The sequence below is a fragment of the Lepidochelys olivacea genome (genome assembly GCF_965140295.1).
Source record: "Lepidochelys olivacea isolate rLepOli2 genome assembly, chromosome: 7".
Lineage (NCBI taxonomy): Eukaryota > Metazoa > Chordata > Testudines > Cheloniidae > Lepidochelys > Lepidochelys olivacea.
The window spans coordinates 98766257-98790510 of record NC_140417.1 but is presented as its reverse complement, the minus strand read 5'-3'; the positions used below and the strand labels follow the sequence as shown (position 1 = coordinate 98790510).

The window sequence follows — 24254 nt, the reverse complement described above, 5'->3', positions numbered from 1 at the left end:
TCACCGAAGCTAATGACAGTTCTGAGGAAAGGAGGTATGTAGGTGTAGGGAAAACCAATTAAAGCTGGTGCATGCAGAGCCTGATTCAAAGCCCACTGAAGTCAACAAGAGTCTTCCCATTAGCCTTAGTGGGTTTTGGATCCAGCCCATACAAAGCAGCAGTGTAAAATGCCTTTACAGCCAAATCCTGGTAGCTTCCAGTGGAAATACTTATGTGAGAGAGGCCCGTGGGATTTGGTCTTTGATCTTAGATACAGCAAAGGGTTTGCCTAAAGCACTGGTAATTCTCAAAATGGAAGCATTTATCTACTGAAAAAATATAGATATCTGACCCAGATGACTTTTTAATACTTTCTTCACAGAGTCAAAAATACTTTTCAAATGTGTTTCTTTATCATTTGATAACATATAATCTTTAAATGGTCTCTGTGCTGAATCTAAGCTTTTTAATTGCCTTACTTTAGACTTTAGTGTTTCTTTGACAAGCATCTTCATTTATTTTTTAACCACCACCCACTTTAATTCTGAAACTAACTTTTGTGTGTTACCTAGGCCTAAGGGTTTGTCTGTATAGAGATGTTGCATTGTTTTAACTAAAGGTGTGATATTAAACCTATTTAGTTAAATCCAAGAAATTTCTGTGTGTAGGCCAGGCCTAAACTGAGAATAGCCTCTTCTGTTTTTTGCTCTACAACTAGATGTGCCAAGAAGCGCTCATTTAAGGTATGAGATTGCTTCTCTACAATTTGTTGTCTTTTGTTAATTTATATGCAGGTAGCTTGCTCTGTATGTTTGAGAACAAGCTAACTGAACATTCTTGGAGGATAATTTGACCAAAGTAAGACACTAAGGTTAGGTAAACAAATGTTGAATCCATTTTATTTGCAGATTAGTACTGAGGCAGTATTTAAAAGCAGTAATTGTAATTTCAGAGTGTTGTTTATGGGGATCTGTTAAGGGTAGCCTGCTGTCAATTCAAATTACTATAAACTGATTTCACAAGCTTTTTATTACAGCCTGCACTATGCCTACCAGTGGGAGCACTACAGAAAAAATACAAGCCACAAACAGTTTTATTTTTACTATTTTCTAAATGGATTGTTAACATTTTAAAAACCCTAGCTTTTAGTTAATTAATATTTTACCCACAGTGTGCTGTTTGGTCACCAGCCTTATATTTTTTTTGTCCAGATAATGAGACATAATGTACGTGCTCATGTAATAATCATTTATTAATACAAATAATTGATAATACTTCATTTTTAATGCCTTGTCATTAAACTTTTGCATTCAGTGGAGTGTGAATCATGTAACAGTTTAATGGATCATAACAAATTCATGTTATTTACATATAGTCTACTTCTCTAAAATTGTATTGTAATGTAGCATTTATTAATGTATGGAAATCAAGGGCAGTAGTTGACAATTAATGGATAATTATTACCAGTACAGTTCTAATTCTGTTGGCACTTCCTTGTATTAACTTAATCATTAGTATTAATCATTAAATTACCCCCAAAGGCAGGTTAATAGAGTAATCTCTTATTTTTATTATTGTGATTGTTTTAGTCATTTTCTTCTGGGGTTCTTTCCTCTATTTCTACCTATGGAAAAAAAAATGATGCAGAGACTTGAATTAATAATTGCTGTAAAAATATTCTGATCCCTGTTCCTCAAAGCTATAATAATTAATAAATAATATGTACTATTTCTTTATATTTGCAAGGAGAGACCCAACACTTTGCTTGTGTGTTTGTCTATCACTGTTTGTCTTGCCCATTCAGGGCCTGATTCAAACCCCATGTAAGGTAATGGGAGTCTTTCAATAGATTTCAATGGTGTTTCGTATTGAGACTGTAAGGTTTTCAGTGCAGAAACCATCTAATATTCTGTGTTTGCACACTGGGCTACAATCCGTTGAGATCTCTTAAACTAAGCCTGATTACTACTGTGATAGGAATCCTTCAGGGACCTCCTTTCTTCCTTAGCAACTCTTTGCAAGAGAAGACTCTCATTTGTTTGCTAGGGAACTGCTAGCACTAAAGATTCTGGGATGCTCCCTGGCCCCTTAGTTACTAAGGTGATAACAGCAAGTCTGTTTCCTGATCTTATGTAATTTTAGACAGAGCTTAAAAAGTTCTATATGAAAATTATTTTCAAACTCTAAGCTGGGAAATTTTAAAATGATGATGATAAACTCTGGAGTGATGCCTCACTCTTGTGGGTATTATCTGTTAAAGGAGTATTAAGTGCTAAAGGAGTTGGCGGATGTGATTGCAGAGCCATTGGCCATTATCTTTGAAAACTCATGGCGATCGGGGGACGTCCCGGACAACTGGAAAAAGGCTAATGTAGTGCCCATCTTTAAAAAAGGGAAGAAGGAGGATCCTGGGAACTCCAGGCCAGTCAGCCTCACCTCAGTCCCTGGAAAAATCATGGAGCAGGTCCTCAAGGAATCAATTCTGAAGCACTTAGATGAGAGGAAAGTGATCAGGAACAGTCAGCATGGATTCACTAAGGGCAAGTCATGCCTGACTAATCTAATTGCCTTCTATGACGAGATAACTGTCTCTGTGGATGAGGGGAAAGCAGTGGATGTGTTGTTCCTTGACTTTAGCAAAGCTTTTGACACGGTCTCCCACAGTATTCTTGTCAGCAAGTTAAAGAAGGATGGGCTGGATGAATGGACTATAAGGTGGATAAAAAGTTGGCTAGATTGTTGGGCTCAACGGGTAGTGATCAATGGCTCCATGTCTAGTTGGCAGCCGGTATCAAGTGGAGTGCCCCAAGGGTCGGTCCTGGGGCCGGTTTTGTTCAATATCTTCATAAATGATCTGGAGGATGGTGTGGATTGCACCCTCAGCAGGTTTGCAGATGACACTAAACTGGGAGGAGAGGTAGATACGCTGGAGGGTAGGGATACGATACAGAGGGCCCTAGACAAATTAGAGGATTGGGCCAAAAGAAATCTGATGAGGTTCAACAAGGACAAGTGCAGTGTCCTGCACTTAGGACAGCAGAATCCCATGCACTGCTACAGACTAGGGACCAAATGGCTCACTAACAGTTCTGCAGAAAAGGACCTAGGGGTTACAGTGGATGAGAAGCTGGATATGAGTCAACAGTGTGCCCTTGTTGCCAAGAAGGCCAATGGCATTTTGGGATGTACAAGTAGGGGCATTTCCAGTAGATTGAGGGACGTGATCGTTCCCCTCTATTCGACATTAGTGAGGCCTCATCTGGAGTACTGTGTCCAGTTTTGGGCCCCGCACTACAAGAAGGATGTGGAAAAATTGGAAAGAGTCCAGCAAAGGGCAACAAAAATGATTAGCAGACTGGAACACATGACTTATGAGGAGAGGCTGAGGGAACTGGAATTGTTTAGTCTGTGGAAGAGAAGAATGAGGGGGGATTTGATAGCTGCTTCCAACTACCTGAAAGGGGGTTCCAAAGAGGATGGATCTAGACTGTTCTCAGTGGTAGCTGATGACAGAACGAGGAGTAATGGTCTCAAGTTGCAGTGGGGGAGGTTTAGGTTGGATATTAGGAAAAACTTTTTCACTAGGAGGGTGGTGAAACACTGAAGTGCACTACCTAGGGAGGTGGTGGAATCTCCTTCCTTAGATATTTTTAAGGTCAGGCTTGACAAAGCCCTGGCTGGGATGATTTAGTTGGGGATTGGTCCTGCTTTGAGCAGGGGGTTGGACTAGATGACCTCCTGAGGTCCCTTCCAACCCTGATATTCTATGATTCTATGTTACATATTACTCACAACCATTATTTTTTACCCTGAAGCATGTCTGGTTACTGGTTTTAACAAAAATGACTACAAAACTGTAGCCCTCTTCCAATCACTCTCTTGTGACCTTCAGTAAAATAGGATTGAACTCAGCAGGTCTGCAAAGGTGCAAGGTAAACACTCATCAGTTTGGGCTGCTATCTGAATATTATCTTTTTGGGCTACGAAACTGGGCTAGAAATCTGGTTGGAATACGCTTTCTTGTGCAATCTCCAGCTCTTCCGCCTAGAAACCAGAAATGCAGTGATATGCTATCTTGAAAACAGCAGGGACAAAAGATAACAATCTTTTTTTTTTTTTTTTTTTTTTGGTTAACCTCAAAATTGGTTGGGTCATGGTCTGGGTGGAAAGACTGTGCTTGAAATGGAGAAGTGGGGTTGCAGAAGTTTATGCCATGTCTGCATTTCTTACTGCTGATAGTTGGGAAAGTTGTTGATTCAGATCACTGTGCTTGCAGATATGTGGTATGCCATAACTCTTTGTTCAGTTTGATCACTGGCACCTGGGAAGCAATCAGATTTGTTATTTCATGTAATGCAGTTTGTCCATTTCTACTCATAACAGAGGTTAAGTCAGTATCCCTGCAAACTTTTTAATAACAGGGCATTAACATTTTAACAACAGGTATGGAAAATTGCACTCTTAGAGTAAATATATAGTTTTCCCTTTTATCAGCAGTTTGGCACATACAATCTGCATCCGTTTACCATATTTTAGTAGGCTGAGTAGGGAGTGGAATACAAAGAGAGACTATGTGTGAGCTTTTACAGTTTCTTTTCATACTTCTAAGGATGAAATATTGCTCTTTAAAATTTTGAATTAGCACGAAGACCTCAGCAAATCTTTAACATCATAATGTGCATCAGATATCATTTCTGTTCTGTAGCAGCAAGTTTGAGAAAAGGCACTCCTTTCTCAATACTGGTTGGAATGCATTTTCTAAGGAATTGAGATATGATTATGACATTTCCTCTTATTTGTGCTTTTTTTTTCCCACTGACATCACAGCTGAAAAACAAAAAAATCATTAGAATAGTTGTGGAGAAATTCACAGTGCAAGAAGTTCATGTTGTTTTTCTTGGGATCTTTCTCCTTGTAAAAGCATCACAATATAGAGGATGATAATAATACTTTGCTCTTCTACAAATCCTATTATTTAAAGTGTTTAACAAACGCTAACATGTCTGTGTCACAGTTCAGGGCAACTGCCCCTGTGTTTCCCCTAAGTGGTCCAGCAAGGGTACGCTCTCCCAGGCTTTCAGCTCCCCAGCTGTTGCCTTTCTTGAGTAGAGACCTAGGCCTCACTCCTTTTTGACTGGGGTATTTCCAGGCTGTACAGTTCCTTGCCTTCAGTGTGTTGTTCCCAGCAGAGAGAGGCTGCCCAGCACACCTGCTTGCTTCCTCTTCAGAGACAGGGGGCTTGTCTACACTAGTGTGTTTACATCAGCATAGCTGTACCAATGCAGCTGCACTGCTGTAAGATCTCTCTCGTAGCCACTCTATGCTGATGGGAGAAAGCTCGCTCGGTGACTTGTAAAACCACTTCCATGAGTGGCGGTAGCTATGTAGGCGGGAGAAGCTCTCCTGCGGACATAGTGCTGTCTACACTGGCGCTTCTGTTGGTGTAATTTATGTCACTCAGGGTTTTTTCACACCCCAGAGTGACATAAGTTATACCGACAAAAGTGGTAGTGTAGACAAGCCCTAACAGAGTGATTGTCAACAGGTATAAGTTATCCACACAGAACTTCTTATGCAAGGCTACTTCATTTTAAGGTAAAAGCACTAAAGACAAAACATATTTAAAACAATGAATAAGAGAACTAACATACATGCTACGAAACTTACCAGACAGCATCCCAACTCTAACGTGGGCTCTGGCAGGACCAGTCCTTCAGCACCCATCCATGGGCTTTTCTTTGTGGTCACAAGTTCATCACAGCTTTGGCTGTGAACAAGCACACTCATAACATGTTTAGTCCATCCTTTATACAGTTCAGGGGTCTTTGATCTGGAGTTTCTAGGAGCGGGTAATTAATAGACAACAGGTTTTTCTGCTCCAGGGCATAGGTTCAAAAGGGTGGATTCAAAGGGGTCATTTGCATTTCCCTCACTCCCAAGGTATTTCCTTTTCATGCATTGTCCCTAAAAAGTCTATTGAAGTTCCTAACATTTACATCAGTCAAGTCCCTAGAAAAGTTACATACAACCCTACAGTAACACACAAAGAATTACATTTTAAGTGCAATGGACCCCAGAGGCACCAAACCCAATTCAACATGGTTTAACTTTATAGAATTAAGTTTATTCTTAATTCAATAAGGTTTGTTCAGGATATATCAGGATACTGTCAGTCTGTCACAGTCAGCAACTAGTGAAAGGGAGCTAAATCTCAAATGGATACTGAGCTGTTCAGTAGTCCATTACAAGACTACACAACATGTTAGGACTGGAGGTGAAAAATACTGTATCCAAACCATGAAGGAAATTTAGATAGTATTTTAATTATATTACGTTTGAATTTCACTGCAACACCAAGTTTAGCCTCTCCCGACCCACACACACTAATGATATTTGAAAATGTCCATGAAAATTGTTTTTGACAGAATATTGGATTTTTGATAAAATACATTTTTTTTTTTGCTAAAAGTGTTTGCTTTCTGAGAAAATTTAGACTTTTTGATGAAAAACCAAACACCCAAAACCCAAAAAGTTTTCAGTTTTTCGCTACATATTTTTGGCCAAACCCACAAACTTTTCAGTTCAGGAATGTTGGCATGTTTTGACATTTCTGAATTAATGTTTTGCTTCAGGTCTGTTCAACATTAAACCTATTCTCCTAAGCTTCTGGGAGAGTGTAATGGGATTTGTAGTTCACATGTCTCATGTGTGTGTTCTCCGCTATAGGCCTGGCTCCCCACTCATACTACGTCTCACATGATGCACCACAGCCATATAACTCCCATGATGTACTGTGACAAGTCAGCTAGAGGCTGTGGTATATCATGGGGGATGTTGACCAGCCAAGAAGCACAGTCCATAGAGGAGAATAGGGAGCCAAAGATCCTGGAGAGCACTCCCCCCCTCCCCTCCCGGTCACCCACTAGGACTGCTGTAAGGGGAATCCAAGCCTCTGGGCTAAGGATCCCCTGAGGTGTGTTAAGCTTCTAGAACCTCAACAGGCTTCAGCCCTGCTTCTTTCCATTGGCCTCTCTGGCACATTTCCTAGGCACTGAATCCCAGTTTGCTATTCCTTCTATGAAATGGGGCTCCTCAGCCCACCTGTCCTAGGTCCAGGACCAATACTGACCTCTGAGATACCTCAGTTACTTAAACACACCCCTTTCCCAGAAATTTACCACAAAAGTGTGAAACTTCTGGTTTAGTTTTAACTCTATCAAGGACACACAGCAGTTGTGAAATAGGTAACATACAGAGAAACGCTTTGCTTAGAGTCTAACCCCTTTATGCTCTTCATTACTTTATTGTGTAAAGCACAGGAGAGTACAGATCATACAAAACAATAAACATCTGAAACCCAAATGTCTTTTACTTTCTATCTCTCCCTTTTCCTGGGAGCCCTTGGGTGAACTATCAGGGTCTGGGAAGACAGGCAGGCGGGCAAGATGTCCCCTCCTCATGCAGGCTTATGCATGCTAGCTGGTCTCTCTCCCTCCTGGAGCCCCTTCCCAGCTTCTGTGACTTTGCTTTCTCCTGACCCAGGCTTCCCCTTTGTTTGTCCCCCTATCCCAGTGTGTTTCTTTATTTTAAACCTATCCTGGTTACCGGGCGTCTTTTGTTCTCCTCCTGGTAACTTTCCACTGCTTCTACCTTCCCCACTCCTTAGGGAATCAGCTAAACTATTTTTTCTACGGATGCAAGTCATCCATTGTCTAAGATGTGTGAACCTGAATATGTTCAATAAGTCTCAAGCACCTTCCATTGAATCTGTCTGGGGCATACACGCTACATAACTTGTCAGCAGTAGTGGACCCACATACATATAGGCACTCATGACACAGCAGATTTTCATAATACAACTTCATAATCTCAATCAGAATGCATAAATTGTACAGACATAGCCCCGGTTTCATCACAAGGGGCACGAACTAAAACTCCCATGAGGCACCTCTGCAGTGCAGGTGAACACAGTTTAATGTCAAACTGACCCAAATTGAAATGTTTTGATTCAGTTTCACATACTGAAATATTTTGACTTGGGTCAACCTGACCTGAAATAACGTGTTTCATTTAGATTTTCCTGATGGAAACTTTCAGTTTCCATCCCAACTCTTCAGTTTTCAGGTTTTCAACAAAAAGTAAAAGAAAAAAGAAAAAAAAGTGTTTTCCAACCAGCTTAAGTCACCTGTCAAAAATTTTAAATGAGCAAAAGTAGTCAGCAACCTGGAGTTTTCGTATCGTTGAAAAATAGTGGATGCCCTTTCAAAGATTTGTGGTTAATTTTAACTGTGCAGCTTCCATTGACTTTCACCAAGGGTAAGATTATGGAGGTTGAGTTCATGAATCAGAACCATTCCAAATATTGACCCAAAACTTGAACAAGAAACCAAATTTAACTTAATTTTTAAAGAAATTGGCTATTTTTTAGGTATATATTTGTTTTTCTGTTCTTGGTTCCAGCTGGGACCAGTAGTGAAAATGCCAAGATCATACAAGAAAGGCTGTTTGCATGTTTCCAGCCCAATTTTGAAGACTAAAGATGTTTGGATAATTTAAATAAGATTCAGATTTTTAGATTCCTGATCCAAATTGAACCTCTAAACCATGAGGTTCACCCATCAGTAGCCTGTGTGCATGCGGGCATGTGCACACACTCAGACAAACAACTCAATAGCACATTAGCAGAAACGCAAGAGAAGGGGGGAAGAATGAAAGGAATGAGATTTTAAGCCAGTGCTTACTTTCAGTGTAACGCCCAACCCCATTAGAAAGTACTGGTCATGTTTTTAGGGGTCATATTCCTTATCACAACTGATTGTGATGATGGTGTTAGCTGAATATATAGGAATTACAAAGCAGGCAGTTATCTGGGCTTCTTGATCAGCTGCATGAGATAATGGGTCTATGCAGTACTGACTTGAAGTGTTCACAAAGAAGTGTTTATGTTGCAAAATTGAATTGACTATTATTAGCTGAGAGTCCCACTGACTAAGTCATCTATCTGAATTTCAAAACTTGGTTTGGTTGCCATAAGCTCTTAAAACTCCTTAAAAGGGTCAGCTATATTTTTAACCAAAGTTTATGACATTGAAATAAAACATTTCCTTAAAATTTTGAAAAAGCCTTTTCCTCCCCAGGAAAATATTGTAGTGTAGATTTTGTTTAGCTTTATGAACAATCAGCTTGAGTCTAACGATTCTAAATATATAGTATTCCCTCATTTTAAGGCTATTTCTTGCATAAAGGTGTTTGGTGCAGTGAAGTCTATAGTAAACCAGTGGATATTTCTTCTGGACAGCAAAGGAGTTAAGTGCCTGAGTTCAGTGATCTGATTTTCATCTGGAATCATTGGAGAAAGGAACATTCACCACATAATAGAGCGATGGATCATAAAATATGAACCAAATACCAAATAAAGTCTAATTCTGTGTATGATAGAGCACACTGCAGTAGGTTTGTGTTTTGAGCTAATAAACAATTAAAGAACTCTGTTACAAAATTATGAAATGACAACTCCCATTATATGTTGCCCCACAATACAGAGATTCCCACTAAATGAATTATTTTGTTTGCAAAAACCTGTATCTTTTTTTATTCTCTTTTTAGATCAGCAAGTTGGAAAGAGAGAAAAACCAGGAAGTTAAACAGATCAAAGAGCACGAGCAGCATAAAAACACAGTGTTAGTAACGGAACTTAAGGCCAAACTTCATGAAGAGAAAATGAAGGAGCTCCAGGCTGTTCGAGAAGCACTTTTGAGACAGCATGAATCTGAGCTTCTTAGAGTCATAAAGATTAAAGATAATGAAAACCAGAGATTACAGGGCCTTCTTAATGCTGTACGAGATGGAGCTCCTGATAAGGTTAAAACAGTCCTTTTCACCGAAGCAAAAGAGGAGGCCAAGAAAGGGTTTGAATCTGAGAAAATAAAAATGCAGCAAGAAATTTCAGAACTTAAGGGGGCTAAGAGACAAGTGGAGGAAGCCTTAACTTTGGTCATTCAAGCTGACAAAATTAAAGCAGCAGAGATAAGGAGTGTGTATCACTTACACCAAGAGGAAATCAGCAGGATCAAGAGAGAGTGTGAAAGAGAAATTCGCAGACTGGTATGTGTTGATGTAAATATATATGGTTTTTGTTTTTGTTTGGTTTTGGTTTTTTGGCTGTTAAAAAAGAGCTCTGGTCTGGAGTAATGGTTCAGATGCACATGATTGGGCATCCAAACTTTTGGGTGCTTATTCAAGCAGGATCTCTGACATTTTTTTCTAAGGTTTACCCATCACAATGACAATGTCTAAAATGAGGTTTTCTAAATACGTAGGCTACATTTTTAACACGTGTTTACAGCATTCTTACTGCCACTAAGGTGAGTGCTGCACAACGTTTGTCAAATGCTTGGAACAAACATTCTGTTAAAAAGATAGCTCAGGGAAATCCTGCAAGATGATTGTTTCTCAACTCTCAGAAATTTAGTTCAAAGCTTTTCCTTGTTGTGCTGCAGCATCATGTGTTTAAATTACAATTTCTGTTCCAGAAGGCAAGCTGCTCCATATCACTGGTGAGCAATATATGGTGGCTTAGAAAACAGTAAGTTTCACAAAGCTGTGAACAGAAATGAACTGAAATCCTAATACCATCTGTCTAAATTCACCCTTGTTATCTTTCAGTTTGGTGTAGATTTAACTACTCAGTGCCTCCAGAATGGTTAATGGGTACATAAAAGAAAAGGGGAAAGTGTTATGCAAATTTCCCTGCATCAATCCACATTGCAAATCTTATCCACAGTGTGGTTCTCTTATCTACTGAGTAAATTTCGGTTCTATTGAAACTCCCACTTACAAGAATGGGAGTTCTGTGCATGGAGCAGAGGTTATTATTATTATGAGTAGTAGCATTTAGCCTCTAGAGCCCCCAGTATTGATGGGGACCCCATTTTGCTAGACGCTGTGTAGACATATGCAATATACACAGTGCAGGTTAAAGATGCAATTGTTTTCAGAAGCAATCATATTTGCATTAATTATTTTGTACTCTGTGATTCTTTTAATCACTTTTCCTCAGAAAAGCTCTTTTGAGTCCCCTTATTATGTGATTAGCACCGGGTGGAATAAAGTAATTGCAGTTGATTAACTCATGGTATAGAAGCTCAGAATATTTCAGTGGGTAAAATATTAATCCCAGGTAGCAAAATATGTCTCTTCTCAAATTGTGGAAATTCGTCTCCAAAATACCTGTTTAATGCTGCTGCAAAATGTGTTACCTTCCACTGAAGAAAATCAGAGTTGAAGCTAAGTTGACCTCCAAAGGAGTTTGTGGAAAGAGAATGCTAACAGCTAAGGGAAAGTACAGGACCAGTGCAATTATAGACAGATAACTATGAATTTATAAATTGCTGATAGCCGATGGGTGATTTGGTAGAAAAATAAGGATTTCCTATTCCTTTTGAAGGACTAGCAGTTATCCCACTAAACTTCAAATTTGGTTGAAAAATAAAGCACAGTCAGAGTAGTTTCAATACAAGGGTAAGTTTAGTGTCAGTCTTTCTGAGGATCTCTTCATGTCAGTAGAGACACACATGGTTACTTTGTAATAGCAGATCATTTTTCTATCTTGTGTAACATAGAGTTTAAGTAGCTTGTTATGCATTATCAAATTTGTGCCCAGTTTCTTGCATTGTCTGTGTCATTGTAAAGTAACTAAACACTATACCCATATGTTAGGTTAGTATTGTATTACCCAAGATCCTTTGAAACACCTGCTTATGTGCCAGGTAGCTCAGATTTGCCATCTGAGCCCATCTCAATGAATTGTGACACGTCTAAAACTCATTTTTAATAATGACTGTTGTATTGATTGACTATTGAATTATTGATAATGAAAGCCTGAGACTAAGGGTATTAAAATGCTTTACCACTTTTGAAGTGTGTTGGGTAGGCCAGAACTGACTTAGATGTGTGATTCATTGGATTTTTTCAGTCTTTTAAAATTAGAAACTTTGAAATGAAAATCAAATATAATGAAAGTCAAATATTTCCCTGTAATTAACGCATTTCACCTAACTTGGTGTACTCAGAATCAATCTTGTATTTTTATTTATTTGCTATAATGTTGATAATGAACCCGATTCAGAAAAGCAAACAAGCACGGGGTTAGATTTGAGCATCTACTTTCGTCCCACTGAAGTCAATTCTTAAATTTAAGCATAAAACTACTGTTTTGCTGCATTGGAACCAACATTCTTAGCATTGTATAAGGCACAAAAAAGGCATAGTCTTGACAAGCTTGTAATAAGATGTTAAGGGGACTTTGAATGGAATTGTCATTCCTTAAGTACCTGCTCAATACTGGAACAGAGATTTTTCTATGAGGTCTACTTTCTCTGCTATTCTTTGTGCCATGTATCTAGGTTACCCCATTGATAGAAGGGCACCTTTCATGTGCTCCAAATACAGACTCCACAACAACAAATCCTCAAAACTCTCTAAAGGAAACAAAATCCCAATTCCTCTTGTGTCCTTCATCTCTATGTCTGATTGTATGTTTGTACTTCTGCTGATCCCCTCAGCAGTGTATGTCACATGCCAGTTTCCTCATTTGTGATCAGCTGGAAAGGAGGGTTTTTTTGAGGGAAAGTAACAAATTTAGAAACATTTTATCAGTCAATGTAGAAAATATTTGCAGTAAAAATGATGGAGAGAGGTAAATAACAGGGTCCCCCAAGGATCTATACTTGATGTATGTATTAACATTTAGCCAGATTAAAATGCAAGCAGTCTGCGTCAATGACCTATCCTCAGGGGTGAAAGTACCTTTAATGACTTACCGGTACGCAGAGCGGCTGGGGTCCTGGGCAAGGTGGGGGAGTGGCTCTGGGCCCCTGGAAGCGGTGGAGCTTGGGCGGAAGGGCCAGGGCTGGGGCCAAAATCCCCCAGCCAGCCCTTCAGCGCTATCTGGGCTGCACTGCCCAGGGCTTCAGCAGTGATTTAAAAGGCCCGGGGCTCCGGCTACAGATGCAGTGGCAGCAGCTGGGAGCCCTGGGCCCTTTAAATCGCCAGGCCCTGGGACAGCTGCCCTTTCCCTCCACCTCCCCCATCAGTGGCTCTGCTGATACGGTCAGCTGTGTACCAGTGGCCACTTTCTTACAGGTATGCCATACTGGATCATACCAGCTTACTTTCACCTCTGACTATCCTCTTAATCCTTTACCATTCTCCCAATTTTTTTCTTGTCTGCAAAGTTTATCAGTGATGATTTTATGTTTTCTTCCAAGTCATTGATAAATATGTTAAATAGTGTAGGACAAAGAACGAATCCCTGTGGGACCCTACTAGAAAAACCATAGTCGTTTGATAATGATTCCCCGTTATAATTACATTTTGAGACCTATCAGTTAGCCAGCTTTTAATCCATTTAATGTGTGCTGTTTTAATTCTATATCTTTCTATTTTTTAAAATCAGAATGCTGTGTGGTCAAGTCAAATGCTTTACCAAAGTCTAAGGATACTACATCAGCAGTATTACCGTTATCAATCAAAATTGTAATCTCATCAAAAAAGTTATCAAGCCACTTTAACCAGATCTATTTTCCATAAACCCCTGTTGATTGGCATTAATTACATTATTCTCCTTTAATTCTTTATTAATCTACTTCCTTATCAAACTGCTCCATTATCTTGTCCAGGATCAACATCCAGCTGACAGGACTGCAATTACCCATGGTCATCCCATTCACATATTTTAAATATTGACAAAACACTAGCGTTCTTTCTGTCTTCTGGAAGTTCCCTAGTATTCCAAGACTTATTGAAAATCAACATTAATGGTCCAGAGAGCTCCTCATCCAGCATTTTTAAAACTCTTGGATACAAGTTATCCAGATCTGCTTATTTAAAAATGTGTTAACACCTTCCTGAGATACTAGTGGACTGTTATTATATGATATGAATATATCTATTTTTCTGCAAATGAAGAACAGAAATATTTATTTAACACTTCTGCCTTTTCTGTATTATCATTGATAATTCTACCATATCTAATAGCATTGTTAGGATTCTGTTTGTTCCTAATATACTTAACAACTCCTCCTTATTGTCCTTAACTCTGCTGCCCATAGAATCTGGCCTTTTGCTTCCCTTATCAATTTGCCACACTTTCTAACTTCTGATTAATATTAATTACCATCAACTTCTCGTATCTTCCATTTGGGGGTGTGTGTGTGTAATTTTTATAGCTGCCTTCACTTTCCCTCTAACATCGGTCTTTCTTTTTTTTTAAATCAAGTCAGTCTTCTTCTTTGATTGTGGCTTTTTGGGCATCTAATAAAGTGTTTTTAAACAATTCTCAATTATCATTCACATGTTTCTGATTAAATTTGGCCTCCTAGCTGATACGGCTCACAATTATTTTCAGCTTTAAAAGAAAACTGTCCCTTTTAAAGTGCTAAGTCTATGTACCACTGGTCTGGACTTTATTCTGTTTGTACATATAAATATGGTCAAGTCATGATCACTTGCACCTAAGTTACCGTTAATTTTTAGTTCTCCAATCAGTTCTTCTTTATCTGTCAAGACAAGGTCAAATACAGAATTCCCCCATGTTTGATGCTACACTTTTTGAGTTAGGAAATTGTCATCTGTAGTATTTAGAAATTCCAAGACAGGATCTCTGCCTTGCAAAAACTGTATATAAATGTTTTCATTTATTAAACCAGTTGCAAAGAAAAACAGCAGTATAATGTATAATCCTATAAGAGATACATTTAGGCATCAATTGTGCATACCAAAAATCATAAAACAATTTGTTTTTCACTTCATAAATTAAATAACGTTAATAGTAACAGAGACATTGTATGCTATATTATGAGCTGGATATTTCTTGGGGGGGGGGAGGGATAGCTCAGTGGTTTGACTATTGGCCTGCTAAACCCAGGGTTGTGAGTTCAATCCTTGAGGGGGCCATTTAGGGATCTGGGGCAAAAATTGGGGATTGGTCCTGCTTTGAGCAGGGGGTTGGACTAGATGACCTCCTGAGGTCCCTTCCAACCCTGATATTCTATGATATTGCTGTAAATCAACACAGGTCTAGAGATTTCAGTGGAGCTTTGCCACTTTACACCTGCTGAGGATCTGGGCCTATAAGTGTAAAGATTTTATAACTAATATGCATTTGTTCTGAAAGGTGTCTATGGTGCAGGAAGCTATTGGTGGTTTGCCTTGATGGCATATATTGCTTTATTGAAATAAGCCATGCATCATATTTAGGCATCGTTTCAATTAACCAATTAATAAATATACATTTATTTTCTAATGCAATTCCTAGGTAATATTTTGCAATTGTTTTTAAGGGCCTGGTCCTGTTTAGTACTGACCAATCACAACACTCACTGAAGTCAGTGTGCCGCATTAAATTCTCAGCATCTAAATTGTGATTTAAAATAGATCAGTGTGTCAAAACAAGACTCCAGGGAAGTATAACTTGAAAGGCACTCATCAGTGAAAGAATAGAATTTCCGTAAGTTATGAAGGGTGATGCTAAATTTGTATGCCATATTCTCTCAGCATTTCTTCCTCCAACGGAAGTGATTATTCCCCTCTATTCGGCACTGGTGAGACCACATCTGGAGTATTGTGTCCAGATTTGGACCCCCCACTACAGAAAGGATGTGGACAAATTAGAGAGAGTCCAGCGGAGGACAATGGAAATGATTGGGGGGGTGGGGCATATGATTTATGAGGAGAGGCTGAGGGAACTGGGCTTAGTCTGCAGAAGAAAAGAGTGAGGGGGGATTTGATAGCAGCCTTCAACTATCTGAAGGGGATGGAGCTAGGCTGTTCTCAGTGGTGGCAGATGACAGAACAAGGAACAATGGTCTCAAATTTCAGTAGGGGTGGTCTAGGTTGGATATTAAGAAAAACTATTTCACTAGGAGGGTGGTGAAGCACTGTAATGGGTTACATAGGGAGGTAATGGAATCTCTATCCTTAGAGGTTTTTAAGGCCTGGCTTGGCAAAGCCCTGGCTGGGATGATTTAGTTGGGGTTGGTCCTGCTTTGGGCAGGGGGTTGGACTAGATGATCTCCTGAGGTCTCTTCCAACCCTAATCTTCTACGTTTCTATGCTTTGACTTTCCATAAGTTATTAGCTATGCAACTAATTACTTTTTCAGTCTGGTGACACTTTCCTCACTCTCATTTGGGTGAATAGATGGTGCAGTGTGGCTTTCATCACTGATTTTATTCTCTTATGCTATCCATGTCATCATGGGCATTTCTCTCTCATACAGAGTAGATTATTCCATATTTCACTTATTGGATTATCCAGTTACACTTGCTCCAAATGTCTGTTTGATTTAGCACTGAGTATATTCAGAAAATTTAGAACTAGCAGATAACAGTCCCACAGTCCAGAGCAGCCCCCAGCTGTTGGAAGGAGTAGACAGGATCATAGGATGCTCCACTGACACATATTTAATGTTTGTGTTTGTGTATGGGTATGTCTACACTACAATTCAACACCTGCAGCTGGCCCAAGTCACCTGACCCTGGCTCATGGGGGTTTGGGCTGCAGGGCTGTGAAATTGCTATGTAGGCATTCGGTCTCAGGCTTGTTTTCAATATGTTTTTTCTGTAATGCTTTTTTTTTTAAACTTCAGAATAAAGTAGGCTTGCATATGAAAAGCTGTGTGGTAGTTTATAACTGTAGCAATTATAACTGTTAATGGTCTCTGAAGAGAAAACAAATGTCCTTGGGCACCCTGTCTGTGCTGGGAAATACAGTGAGGGCAGGGAACTGTGCATCCTGGAAATACCCTTATTAGAAGGGAGAGAAACATACATTCCACCCAAGAGAGGCAACAGCTAGGGAGATGGAAGCCTGAGAGTGGGCACCCTTGCTGGACCACTGAGGGGGAATATAGGTGCTGCAGTTGCCCTGAACTGTGACAACTGCGTAAATGTGTGTATGGTAAAAGGCATAACTCTGTTTGAAGGGAGATGTACTCATACTGGCAGAGAGGAGACTAACAAGCTCCTCTGGGCTTGTTCAGTACTAATGAGGTGCACTGCCAGGTTTGTTCTGACTGGAGCTTCAAAGAGAAAACCTGCGCAGCAAGTGGTGGTGAGCAGGAAGAGGCAGACAGCAGAGAAAGGCCAGCCGAGAGGGAGATAGCATTAGGCCTCACTGCTCCCAAAGCTTCATGACCTAGCCTCAAAGCAGTAAGCCCCAAGAGGAGGGGCTGGAGGTAGATCCCTTTTAAACAAAGACCAAAGGGCTAACCCAGGAAGACTACCAGATATCCAGGTCACCCTTCCCTTTCTTTGTTTTCCTACAGACTCCCCTCTCTCATGAGGGAAGGAAGAGGCACCAGAACTTTTGTTTGTTCAAAGAATTCCCCCCCGACCCCGGCTCCTTGGGCATCCACTGAGGGCGGGGGAAGGGGGAGGGGAGGACATTATAAAGGAATGGAAGTGGGGTTTGGAGGGTACTTGAGGAAGCCCTTGCCCTCCCACCCAGTTTGAATTCACTATGCACCCTTCTCTAACTGTACCCCTCCCACACCTCCAGCAACGAGTTGGGTTCAAAAGACACTTATAGCTACAGTTGTACCCTCTTGTGCCTTGTACCTCCACAGTGAATTAGTTTCCAATGTATAAGTATTTGTCATATAGCAAGAGGGGGTGTATTCACTGGAGCTCATTTAGAAGTTATGGGAAAGTTTAAAAAGCTATTCAAAATTCCATTGTACCTGTGACTGTTCCTGGTGTTACAAATTAGCTATTCTAAGTGATGCTGAGTTGGGGAAGTCCTGTCTGGCTTGTGTGACACTAGCACTGATTTTGTAAGCTAACATATTTTGCTTTGGGCAAGTCATAGCTAAGTCTCAGGCTGGATATCTGTACAATGTTCCTGCTGATCTTCTTCCCAAATAGCATATAAGTGGCTTCTCTGACCTTCGTTGATATAGACCAGCTGGGGATCTGGCCCATCATTCATAAACATTGCTTTGCTCTTCTCTGCAGTGCAAACGTTTTGTTGCACATTTAGGGACTACATGTTTTTGTAAAGGACATGGCAGACATCCAGTTCTACATTGTCAATGGAATTATGACAGGACGTTAAAAGCTGCTTGGTTTATGTGCAATTCATTATTTAGTAATTTTAACAAATGTGGTGTGATAAATCACACCAACAAACAACTATTTCACCCTTTGAAAAAATACTGTTTTTTGTAAGTGTGGACGAGAATAGGTTCTACCCAAAGACCAGTCAATAATTTTGCATTGAGATTAAGCCTTTTTAAATAAAAACCCTTTGAAGCTATTTATTGCTGAAATGTACACTTTTTAATTTTAAGCCAAATTATTCCTCTTTACAATTACTCACAGAAGACATCCTATTGCAACATGGCAGTCTTAGCTGCAGAATGGAAAATAGATCCATACGTAAGCAGCTAAAATTTGCTTTAAAAAGGTAATTTTGTTTTGTTCCTATATTCTCTTTTCAAATAAAGATTGATGTTATTTTCCTTTTTTATTATATGTAGATACAATATAGAAGATGATCACGTCTCACTTTAGACCTGCAGAAAAATATAAAATATAATTTTAAGTAATAAATATTATATGGCAACCTCAAATTTAATAAATAATGTATGACTAATTCAAAAGTCTTAAACTGTGAGCTGCAAGGTAAGCACTAGTTAATCAACCAAGGAGCAACATTATGTGAAATGGGAATCTCCAGAGGCTCAACTTAACCCTGAGGGGATGGGAATTAATTCTGGTCATGATCCAGTAAAGCATTTCACTGTGTACTTAACTTTAAGCACCAGAAATACACCACTCTGTAATTTCATACCATAGGTGCTTAAATATTACATACTTCTGCAAATGATAAAAGCGAATGGAGCAAAGAGTCTCTCATCTCATAAATTTCACAGTTAATATTTACCAAAGGGGAGTTCCAACCTATTACAGAGTGCGGCAGGTTACTTACCAAGTGACGGGCGACATTTATATGTTAATACCAGTGATCCATGGAATCATAAACTTTGGACTCATTTGGATTCACCTGTCTTCGTCTGTGAATGCTGCAATAAAGAAATTTTTGGATTGAAAATGGGTATATTTGTTTTCTAACCGTGTATGTAAAAACATTCCACTTAATAGACTTCTCAGGCATTTTATATGAAAGAGTCATGAAGTTATGACTTTTATCTCTTGTATTTGAGCACTTCTAATTAGATCAGATGTTAATAACCCAGTGCTGATTACCTGCAGGCAAATTTTGCCCATCAAACAATATTGCTAGAATATAATGTATACATTATTTTGCACACAAAGTCAAAATGTTTCTTGAACATTTAATTTGAGATTTTTACACTAGTAACACGTGATGTCATAATTTTATTTTTCAGAAGCCAGTAGCAACTAGAGATGGATCAGACCTAGCAGCCATCTTGTCTATCCCCATGTGATGGATTTTCAAATGGGCGTTTTCTGATCTACTATTAAATGTCTGAAGTGAGCAGTCTTTACTGCCTCTTTTGGGAGATTATTCAAATTTCCACAACATAGCCAAACTGTTAGAAGTTTTTCCTTTGCTCAACAGCATCCCATTACTCTTACTTATACTTTCTTGGACCATGCTAAAAAATGATCTCCTCTTCTGTTTATTTCTTTGATATTTGTGTATACCCATGGTTTTCACATCACCTTTAGTCATTGCTTTGCCAAGCTACACCTGAGTCATAGATTAATATGCTTTATGGCCAGAAAGGACCATCATGATTAAGGGTGCAAGTTTGTCATGGAGGTCACGGATTCCATGACTTTCCAGGATTCTGCAGCGGCCAGTGTGGACTGCCCAGGGGTCACCTGTGCAGCTCAGGCAGCCTCTGGGCTAGCCACATCGGCCGTTGCTGGGGCAGTCTCAGGCCACTGCCCTCCACAGCCAGCAGCAGCAGGAGTTAGAGTGTGGGAGGGGGCTCAGGGCAGGTGGTGGGGCATAGGAGGGGGTGAGGGCTCTGGGTGGTGCTTACCTTGTGGGGCTCCCCAGATGGGACAACATCCCCTCCCTCAGCTCCTAGCAGATGGCTCCACGTGCTGCCTCTGCCCACAGGCACCACCCCCGCAGCTCCCACTGGCCATGGTTCCCAGCCAATGGGAGCTGTAGAGCTGGCACTCGGTGCAGAGGCACCACACAGAGCCAGGTAGTGAGCCTGCCAGCCTCTCCAACCCCGCCCCACAGCACCTGTGGGGTTCCCGGGCCGCATGCCGCCTCCCCCATCATCAGTGGGTGTCCCAGGCCGTGAGCCACTGCCCACCAGCCCCACAAGCACCTGCCTCACCCCCCGGGTTGCCGCCCCCCAGCACCCACGGTACCCTGGGCCACCCCCCCCCCAAGATTTAGTCAGGGGTATATAGTAAAGTCATGGACAGGTCATGGGCAGTAAACAAATATTCATGGCCCGTGACCTGTCCATGACTTTTACTTAAAATACCTGTGAGTAAAACATAGCCTTAATCATGATCATCTAATCTAACCTCTTGCCTTGCATAGGTCATAGAACATCACTTTGTAATTCCAGCATCAAGCTGACCTTCCTCTGCAACCTAACCTGATTCACTCAGGTGTGCTACCTTCTACTCATACAACGAGTACAATTGGGCCCATATGGTTAGGAACAATTAAGTGCGTCTAGCATATTGCCTAAAATTGCACCGGCTATTTTTCCCTCTTATCACTATATAAGTAATGGATTTTTCATGGAGGACCCAAACTAAGTATTGACCAGCATTGTTTAGCTTGTGAGACTAAATGAGATCACAGTCTTGATGGTATCGCTGCAGACATACATAAATCCAATATAAATTCCATGGTCACATAAAAGAGATTCCATTTACAGGTGAAATAAGATTGAGCTCAAAAGTACATTTCAACATCAAAAGGCAAATACTGACTGGAAAATAATAATTTCTATGTAAGTGTTGAACTTAAATTGAGTATTTTAGAAGAAAAGCATTTGCTGGAGGCGGAAGTCTTCAGAGAGCAGATGGTGACATTGACTCCATTTCTTGTGTCAAGGAAGTTCTAATGCACAGGGCTTATTGTTTTTAAAATGTGACATCTGTTTTGAAAATAATACAAAATGTGATTTTGTAAAACTGGGATTTTACATATGGTTTTACAAATCATCACTCAGTAACTTCTCTTTCCCGCTGGATACAACAGAATTTAAAGTAGGCTTTATCACCGCAACGTAGCATCTGGTATGTGATCTCTGATCACACTTCTAGTTTCTGTAATTTTTCATGTCTGTCATAATGCATTTCATCAAAGTCCTCTTCCACTGCTATTGTTTATCCTTATGAAAAATGTTGCAAGCATTTGTCCCACATTTAAAGAAATGGGAAGAGGTTTTGGTCACATGGAACATTATTTTATCTGTTTAATCAAGAGTGAAAATTGTATCTCCTAAACCCAAGATATTTTTTTTCTTTTTGCACATATGGCATGAGCTATTTATGTCTGGAAGTTTGTATGTGATGATCTCCAGAGAAGCAGAACTTTAGCACAGTCAAGTTGTCCCTGGTTCACTAAAGTACAGTTATGCAAGATGAAAATCACATGTCATTTTGTAACAAGTAGGCATATGAACAATGTCCTCTTAAAGAACTTGTAATTATTTAATAAACTTGATTTTTACTTTTTAATTTGTGGCTCTCTAAATATCATAAAATACTACCAGGGTGGCTTCAATTACATTCTTAGGGTCTAGTCTCCCTCCAATACATGCACATTTTCTGTTAACATTAATGGGAATTATACATGCATGATGCCTATCAAGGAAATATAGACCCATTAGTCATGTTAGCATTATCAGATTAGTTGGACTGCAATTTATGCACAGTAGGGACTAAAATCCAAGATAATGTAATGTTAGTGTAGGTTTCATATGAGATGTATGTTGGTCAGAAAAGATAAGTGATAAACCACAGGATAGACCATTCAAAGGGGACTGTACTATGAACCAGATTTTTTTAAATGGCTGTTGTTGACAGTGACTATTTAAAAGACTGGTTTCAGAGTAGCAGCCGTGTTAGTCTGTATTCGCAAAAAGAAAAGGAGGACTTGTGGCACCTTAGAGACTAACCAATTTATTAGAGCATAAGCTTTCGTGAGCTACAGCTCACTTCCTCAGATGCATATCGTGGAAACTGCAGCAGGCTTTATATATACACAGAGAATATGAAACAATACCTATTCCCACCCCACTGTCCTACTGGTAATAAAAGACTAATAGCTCACCAGTGTAGGATCATGCAGTGTTCCAAATATCCCTGCTTCTTATAGAGATGCTCTAGCAACATAGGCAAAAAAGGCAAAAATCTTGTTGATTACCAAGCGCTACATGTTTACAGACACATGCGTCTGACACTTCTCACTTTCCCGAGGAAGTGGTAACATATGAAGAAATGTGGGTGTTAAAGCAAAGTGTCAGGTGAGTCGAGTAGGAAGCAAAAATCCTTCAATTGCCCATTTTACTGTTGATTGACTCAGTCCTTTATTTGTAAGTAAGAAAAGAATGGAAGACATGCTGGTTAAAAATTCCCATGAGCAGTAGTAAAGGTGATTTCTCGGTTTAATGGCATCTCCATCAGGCTTCCTATAGTGAGAGCCGGTCAAATTATTAATTATGCATAATATTAATTGAAAATTATAGCTCATTTTTCCTGTTTGCAGTCTGATCTGTATTTCTACTAATATATTTGTTTTTCACATCTATCCACTAGATAGTTCAGATGAACAATTATCAGCTTATGGTTTCTTCTCAAACTAAGTATTGGCCATTCATTATTTCTGTGTGATGGTCACTTAAATCACATGGTAAATAATAATATGATGACTTAAATATTGTAAAATTCAAATGATGAGTAGTGAATAACAAATAGTGATACCAGTTCATAGATATACACTTGTGTAAATGTGAACATTGTTGTTTGCTTGAAGATTTTCTCCCATCATTCAGACAAATAAACCCCTTTCATGTGGGTCTTCTCAAATAGTGAATAACAAAGGAACAAAACATGATCCAATTGAATAGGAGTTTCAACAAGTGGTCACAAACACTGTTTTGCACTATTTACCTAGCTCCGATAGTTAAGAGTCTGTTGGCATTAAAACTGGGCCAGATCCTGGCCCCTGCTACATTCCCTTTCCATCAGTTTGGCAACACAAAGGGAATGGAAAGCTGCCCTGTCATAAATTTGCATAAGGGAATCCCTGGATGGCATAGAAAACTACTTGCTTCTGCTTGCACCTTGTGTAGTGATTGCAAAAGGAATGCTTTATGAAAGATATATAGAGATATAGAGATATCTCATTGATACATAAGGTGACAGTTGATTTTGTTACAAATTCAGACTAAACTTTAGCATTTAGGGCCACATGTTCAAAGTGGGCTTTATCTTGCCCTCTTCATCAGCACCTGTAATTCTGCACAGAGAAGGTCATGTCCTGAAATGGTGTAAATTGAACTCCTCTTCACTAGCTTCAATGAATCTGTGCCAATTCAGTTTTGAGAACCTGGCCCACAGATTTTTGTGCGTACAAAGGAAAAACTATCCCTTCTATTTATGTATGCAAATGGGCTTTCCACATGTGCATGGACAAATGTAGGGTTTTAGGCATGAAAGATTCTCCATCCCCAAGATTGCCTTTATTGCAGTTAAAGTATGCCACATTTAACAGATTGTGGGAGAGCTGGCTGTCATTGCTTTTCCCATGGTCATGGAGAGCCTGGCTTCAGGCAGACAGGTGGCCTTTCATTTTTCTGCTATCCATGCTGACGGCAGCATGGAGCCTTCAGGGAGCAAGGGGAAGTGGCGATGGCTGGTAGGGAAATGAGGGGGAGCGTGAGGGACAGGCTTGGGGTTGGGGCAGAGAGGAATAGAATGGGGGAGCAGGGGCTGGAAAGGGACAGAATTTCAGAGACCAATAGGCACAGGGGCAGAATAAGAGGCTGCCCATGGTTCTCCCAACAATCTTACTACGCTTCTGTTTCTGTGATGGTAACACCAAGAGGCCCCTGCTGTGATCAGAGACCCATTGTGCTATGTACTATATAAACGTTGGAAGAACAGTTCCAGCCCTGAAGAGCTTACAATCAAAATCGATGAGAGAGAATGGAGGGCTTATTACCCCCATTTTACAGGGAACTGAGACGCAGAGAAAGTTGGCCCAGGGATCACAGAACTAGCAGAACTGGGAACCCCGA

General features: G+C 39.9%; 1 protein-coding gene across 1 annotated transcript in view; it reads left to right on the top strand.

The window, feature by feature from the left end:
* The window catches only part of JAKMIP3 (Janus kinase and microtubule interacting protein 3), a 146374-nt gene that overhangs the window by 74650 nt on the left and 47470 nt on the right, over nt 1-24254 (top strand). The window contains exon 3 of the mRNA XM_084633124.1: nt 9587-10084. Coding sequence (XP_084489250.1) covers nt 9587-10084 — 498 coding nt within the window. The remainder of the gene's footprint in view (nt 1-9586; nt 10085-24254) is intronic.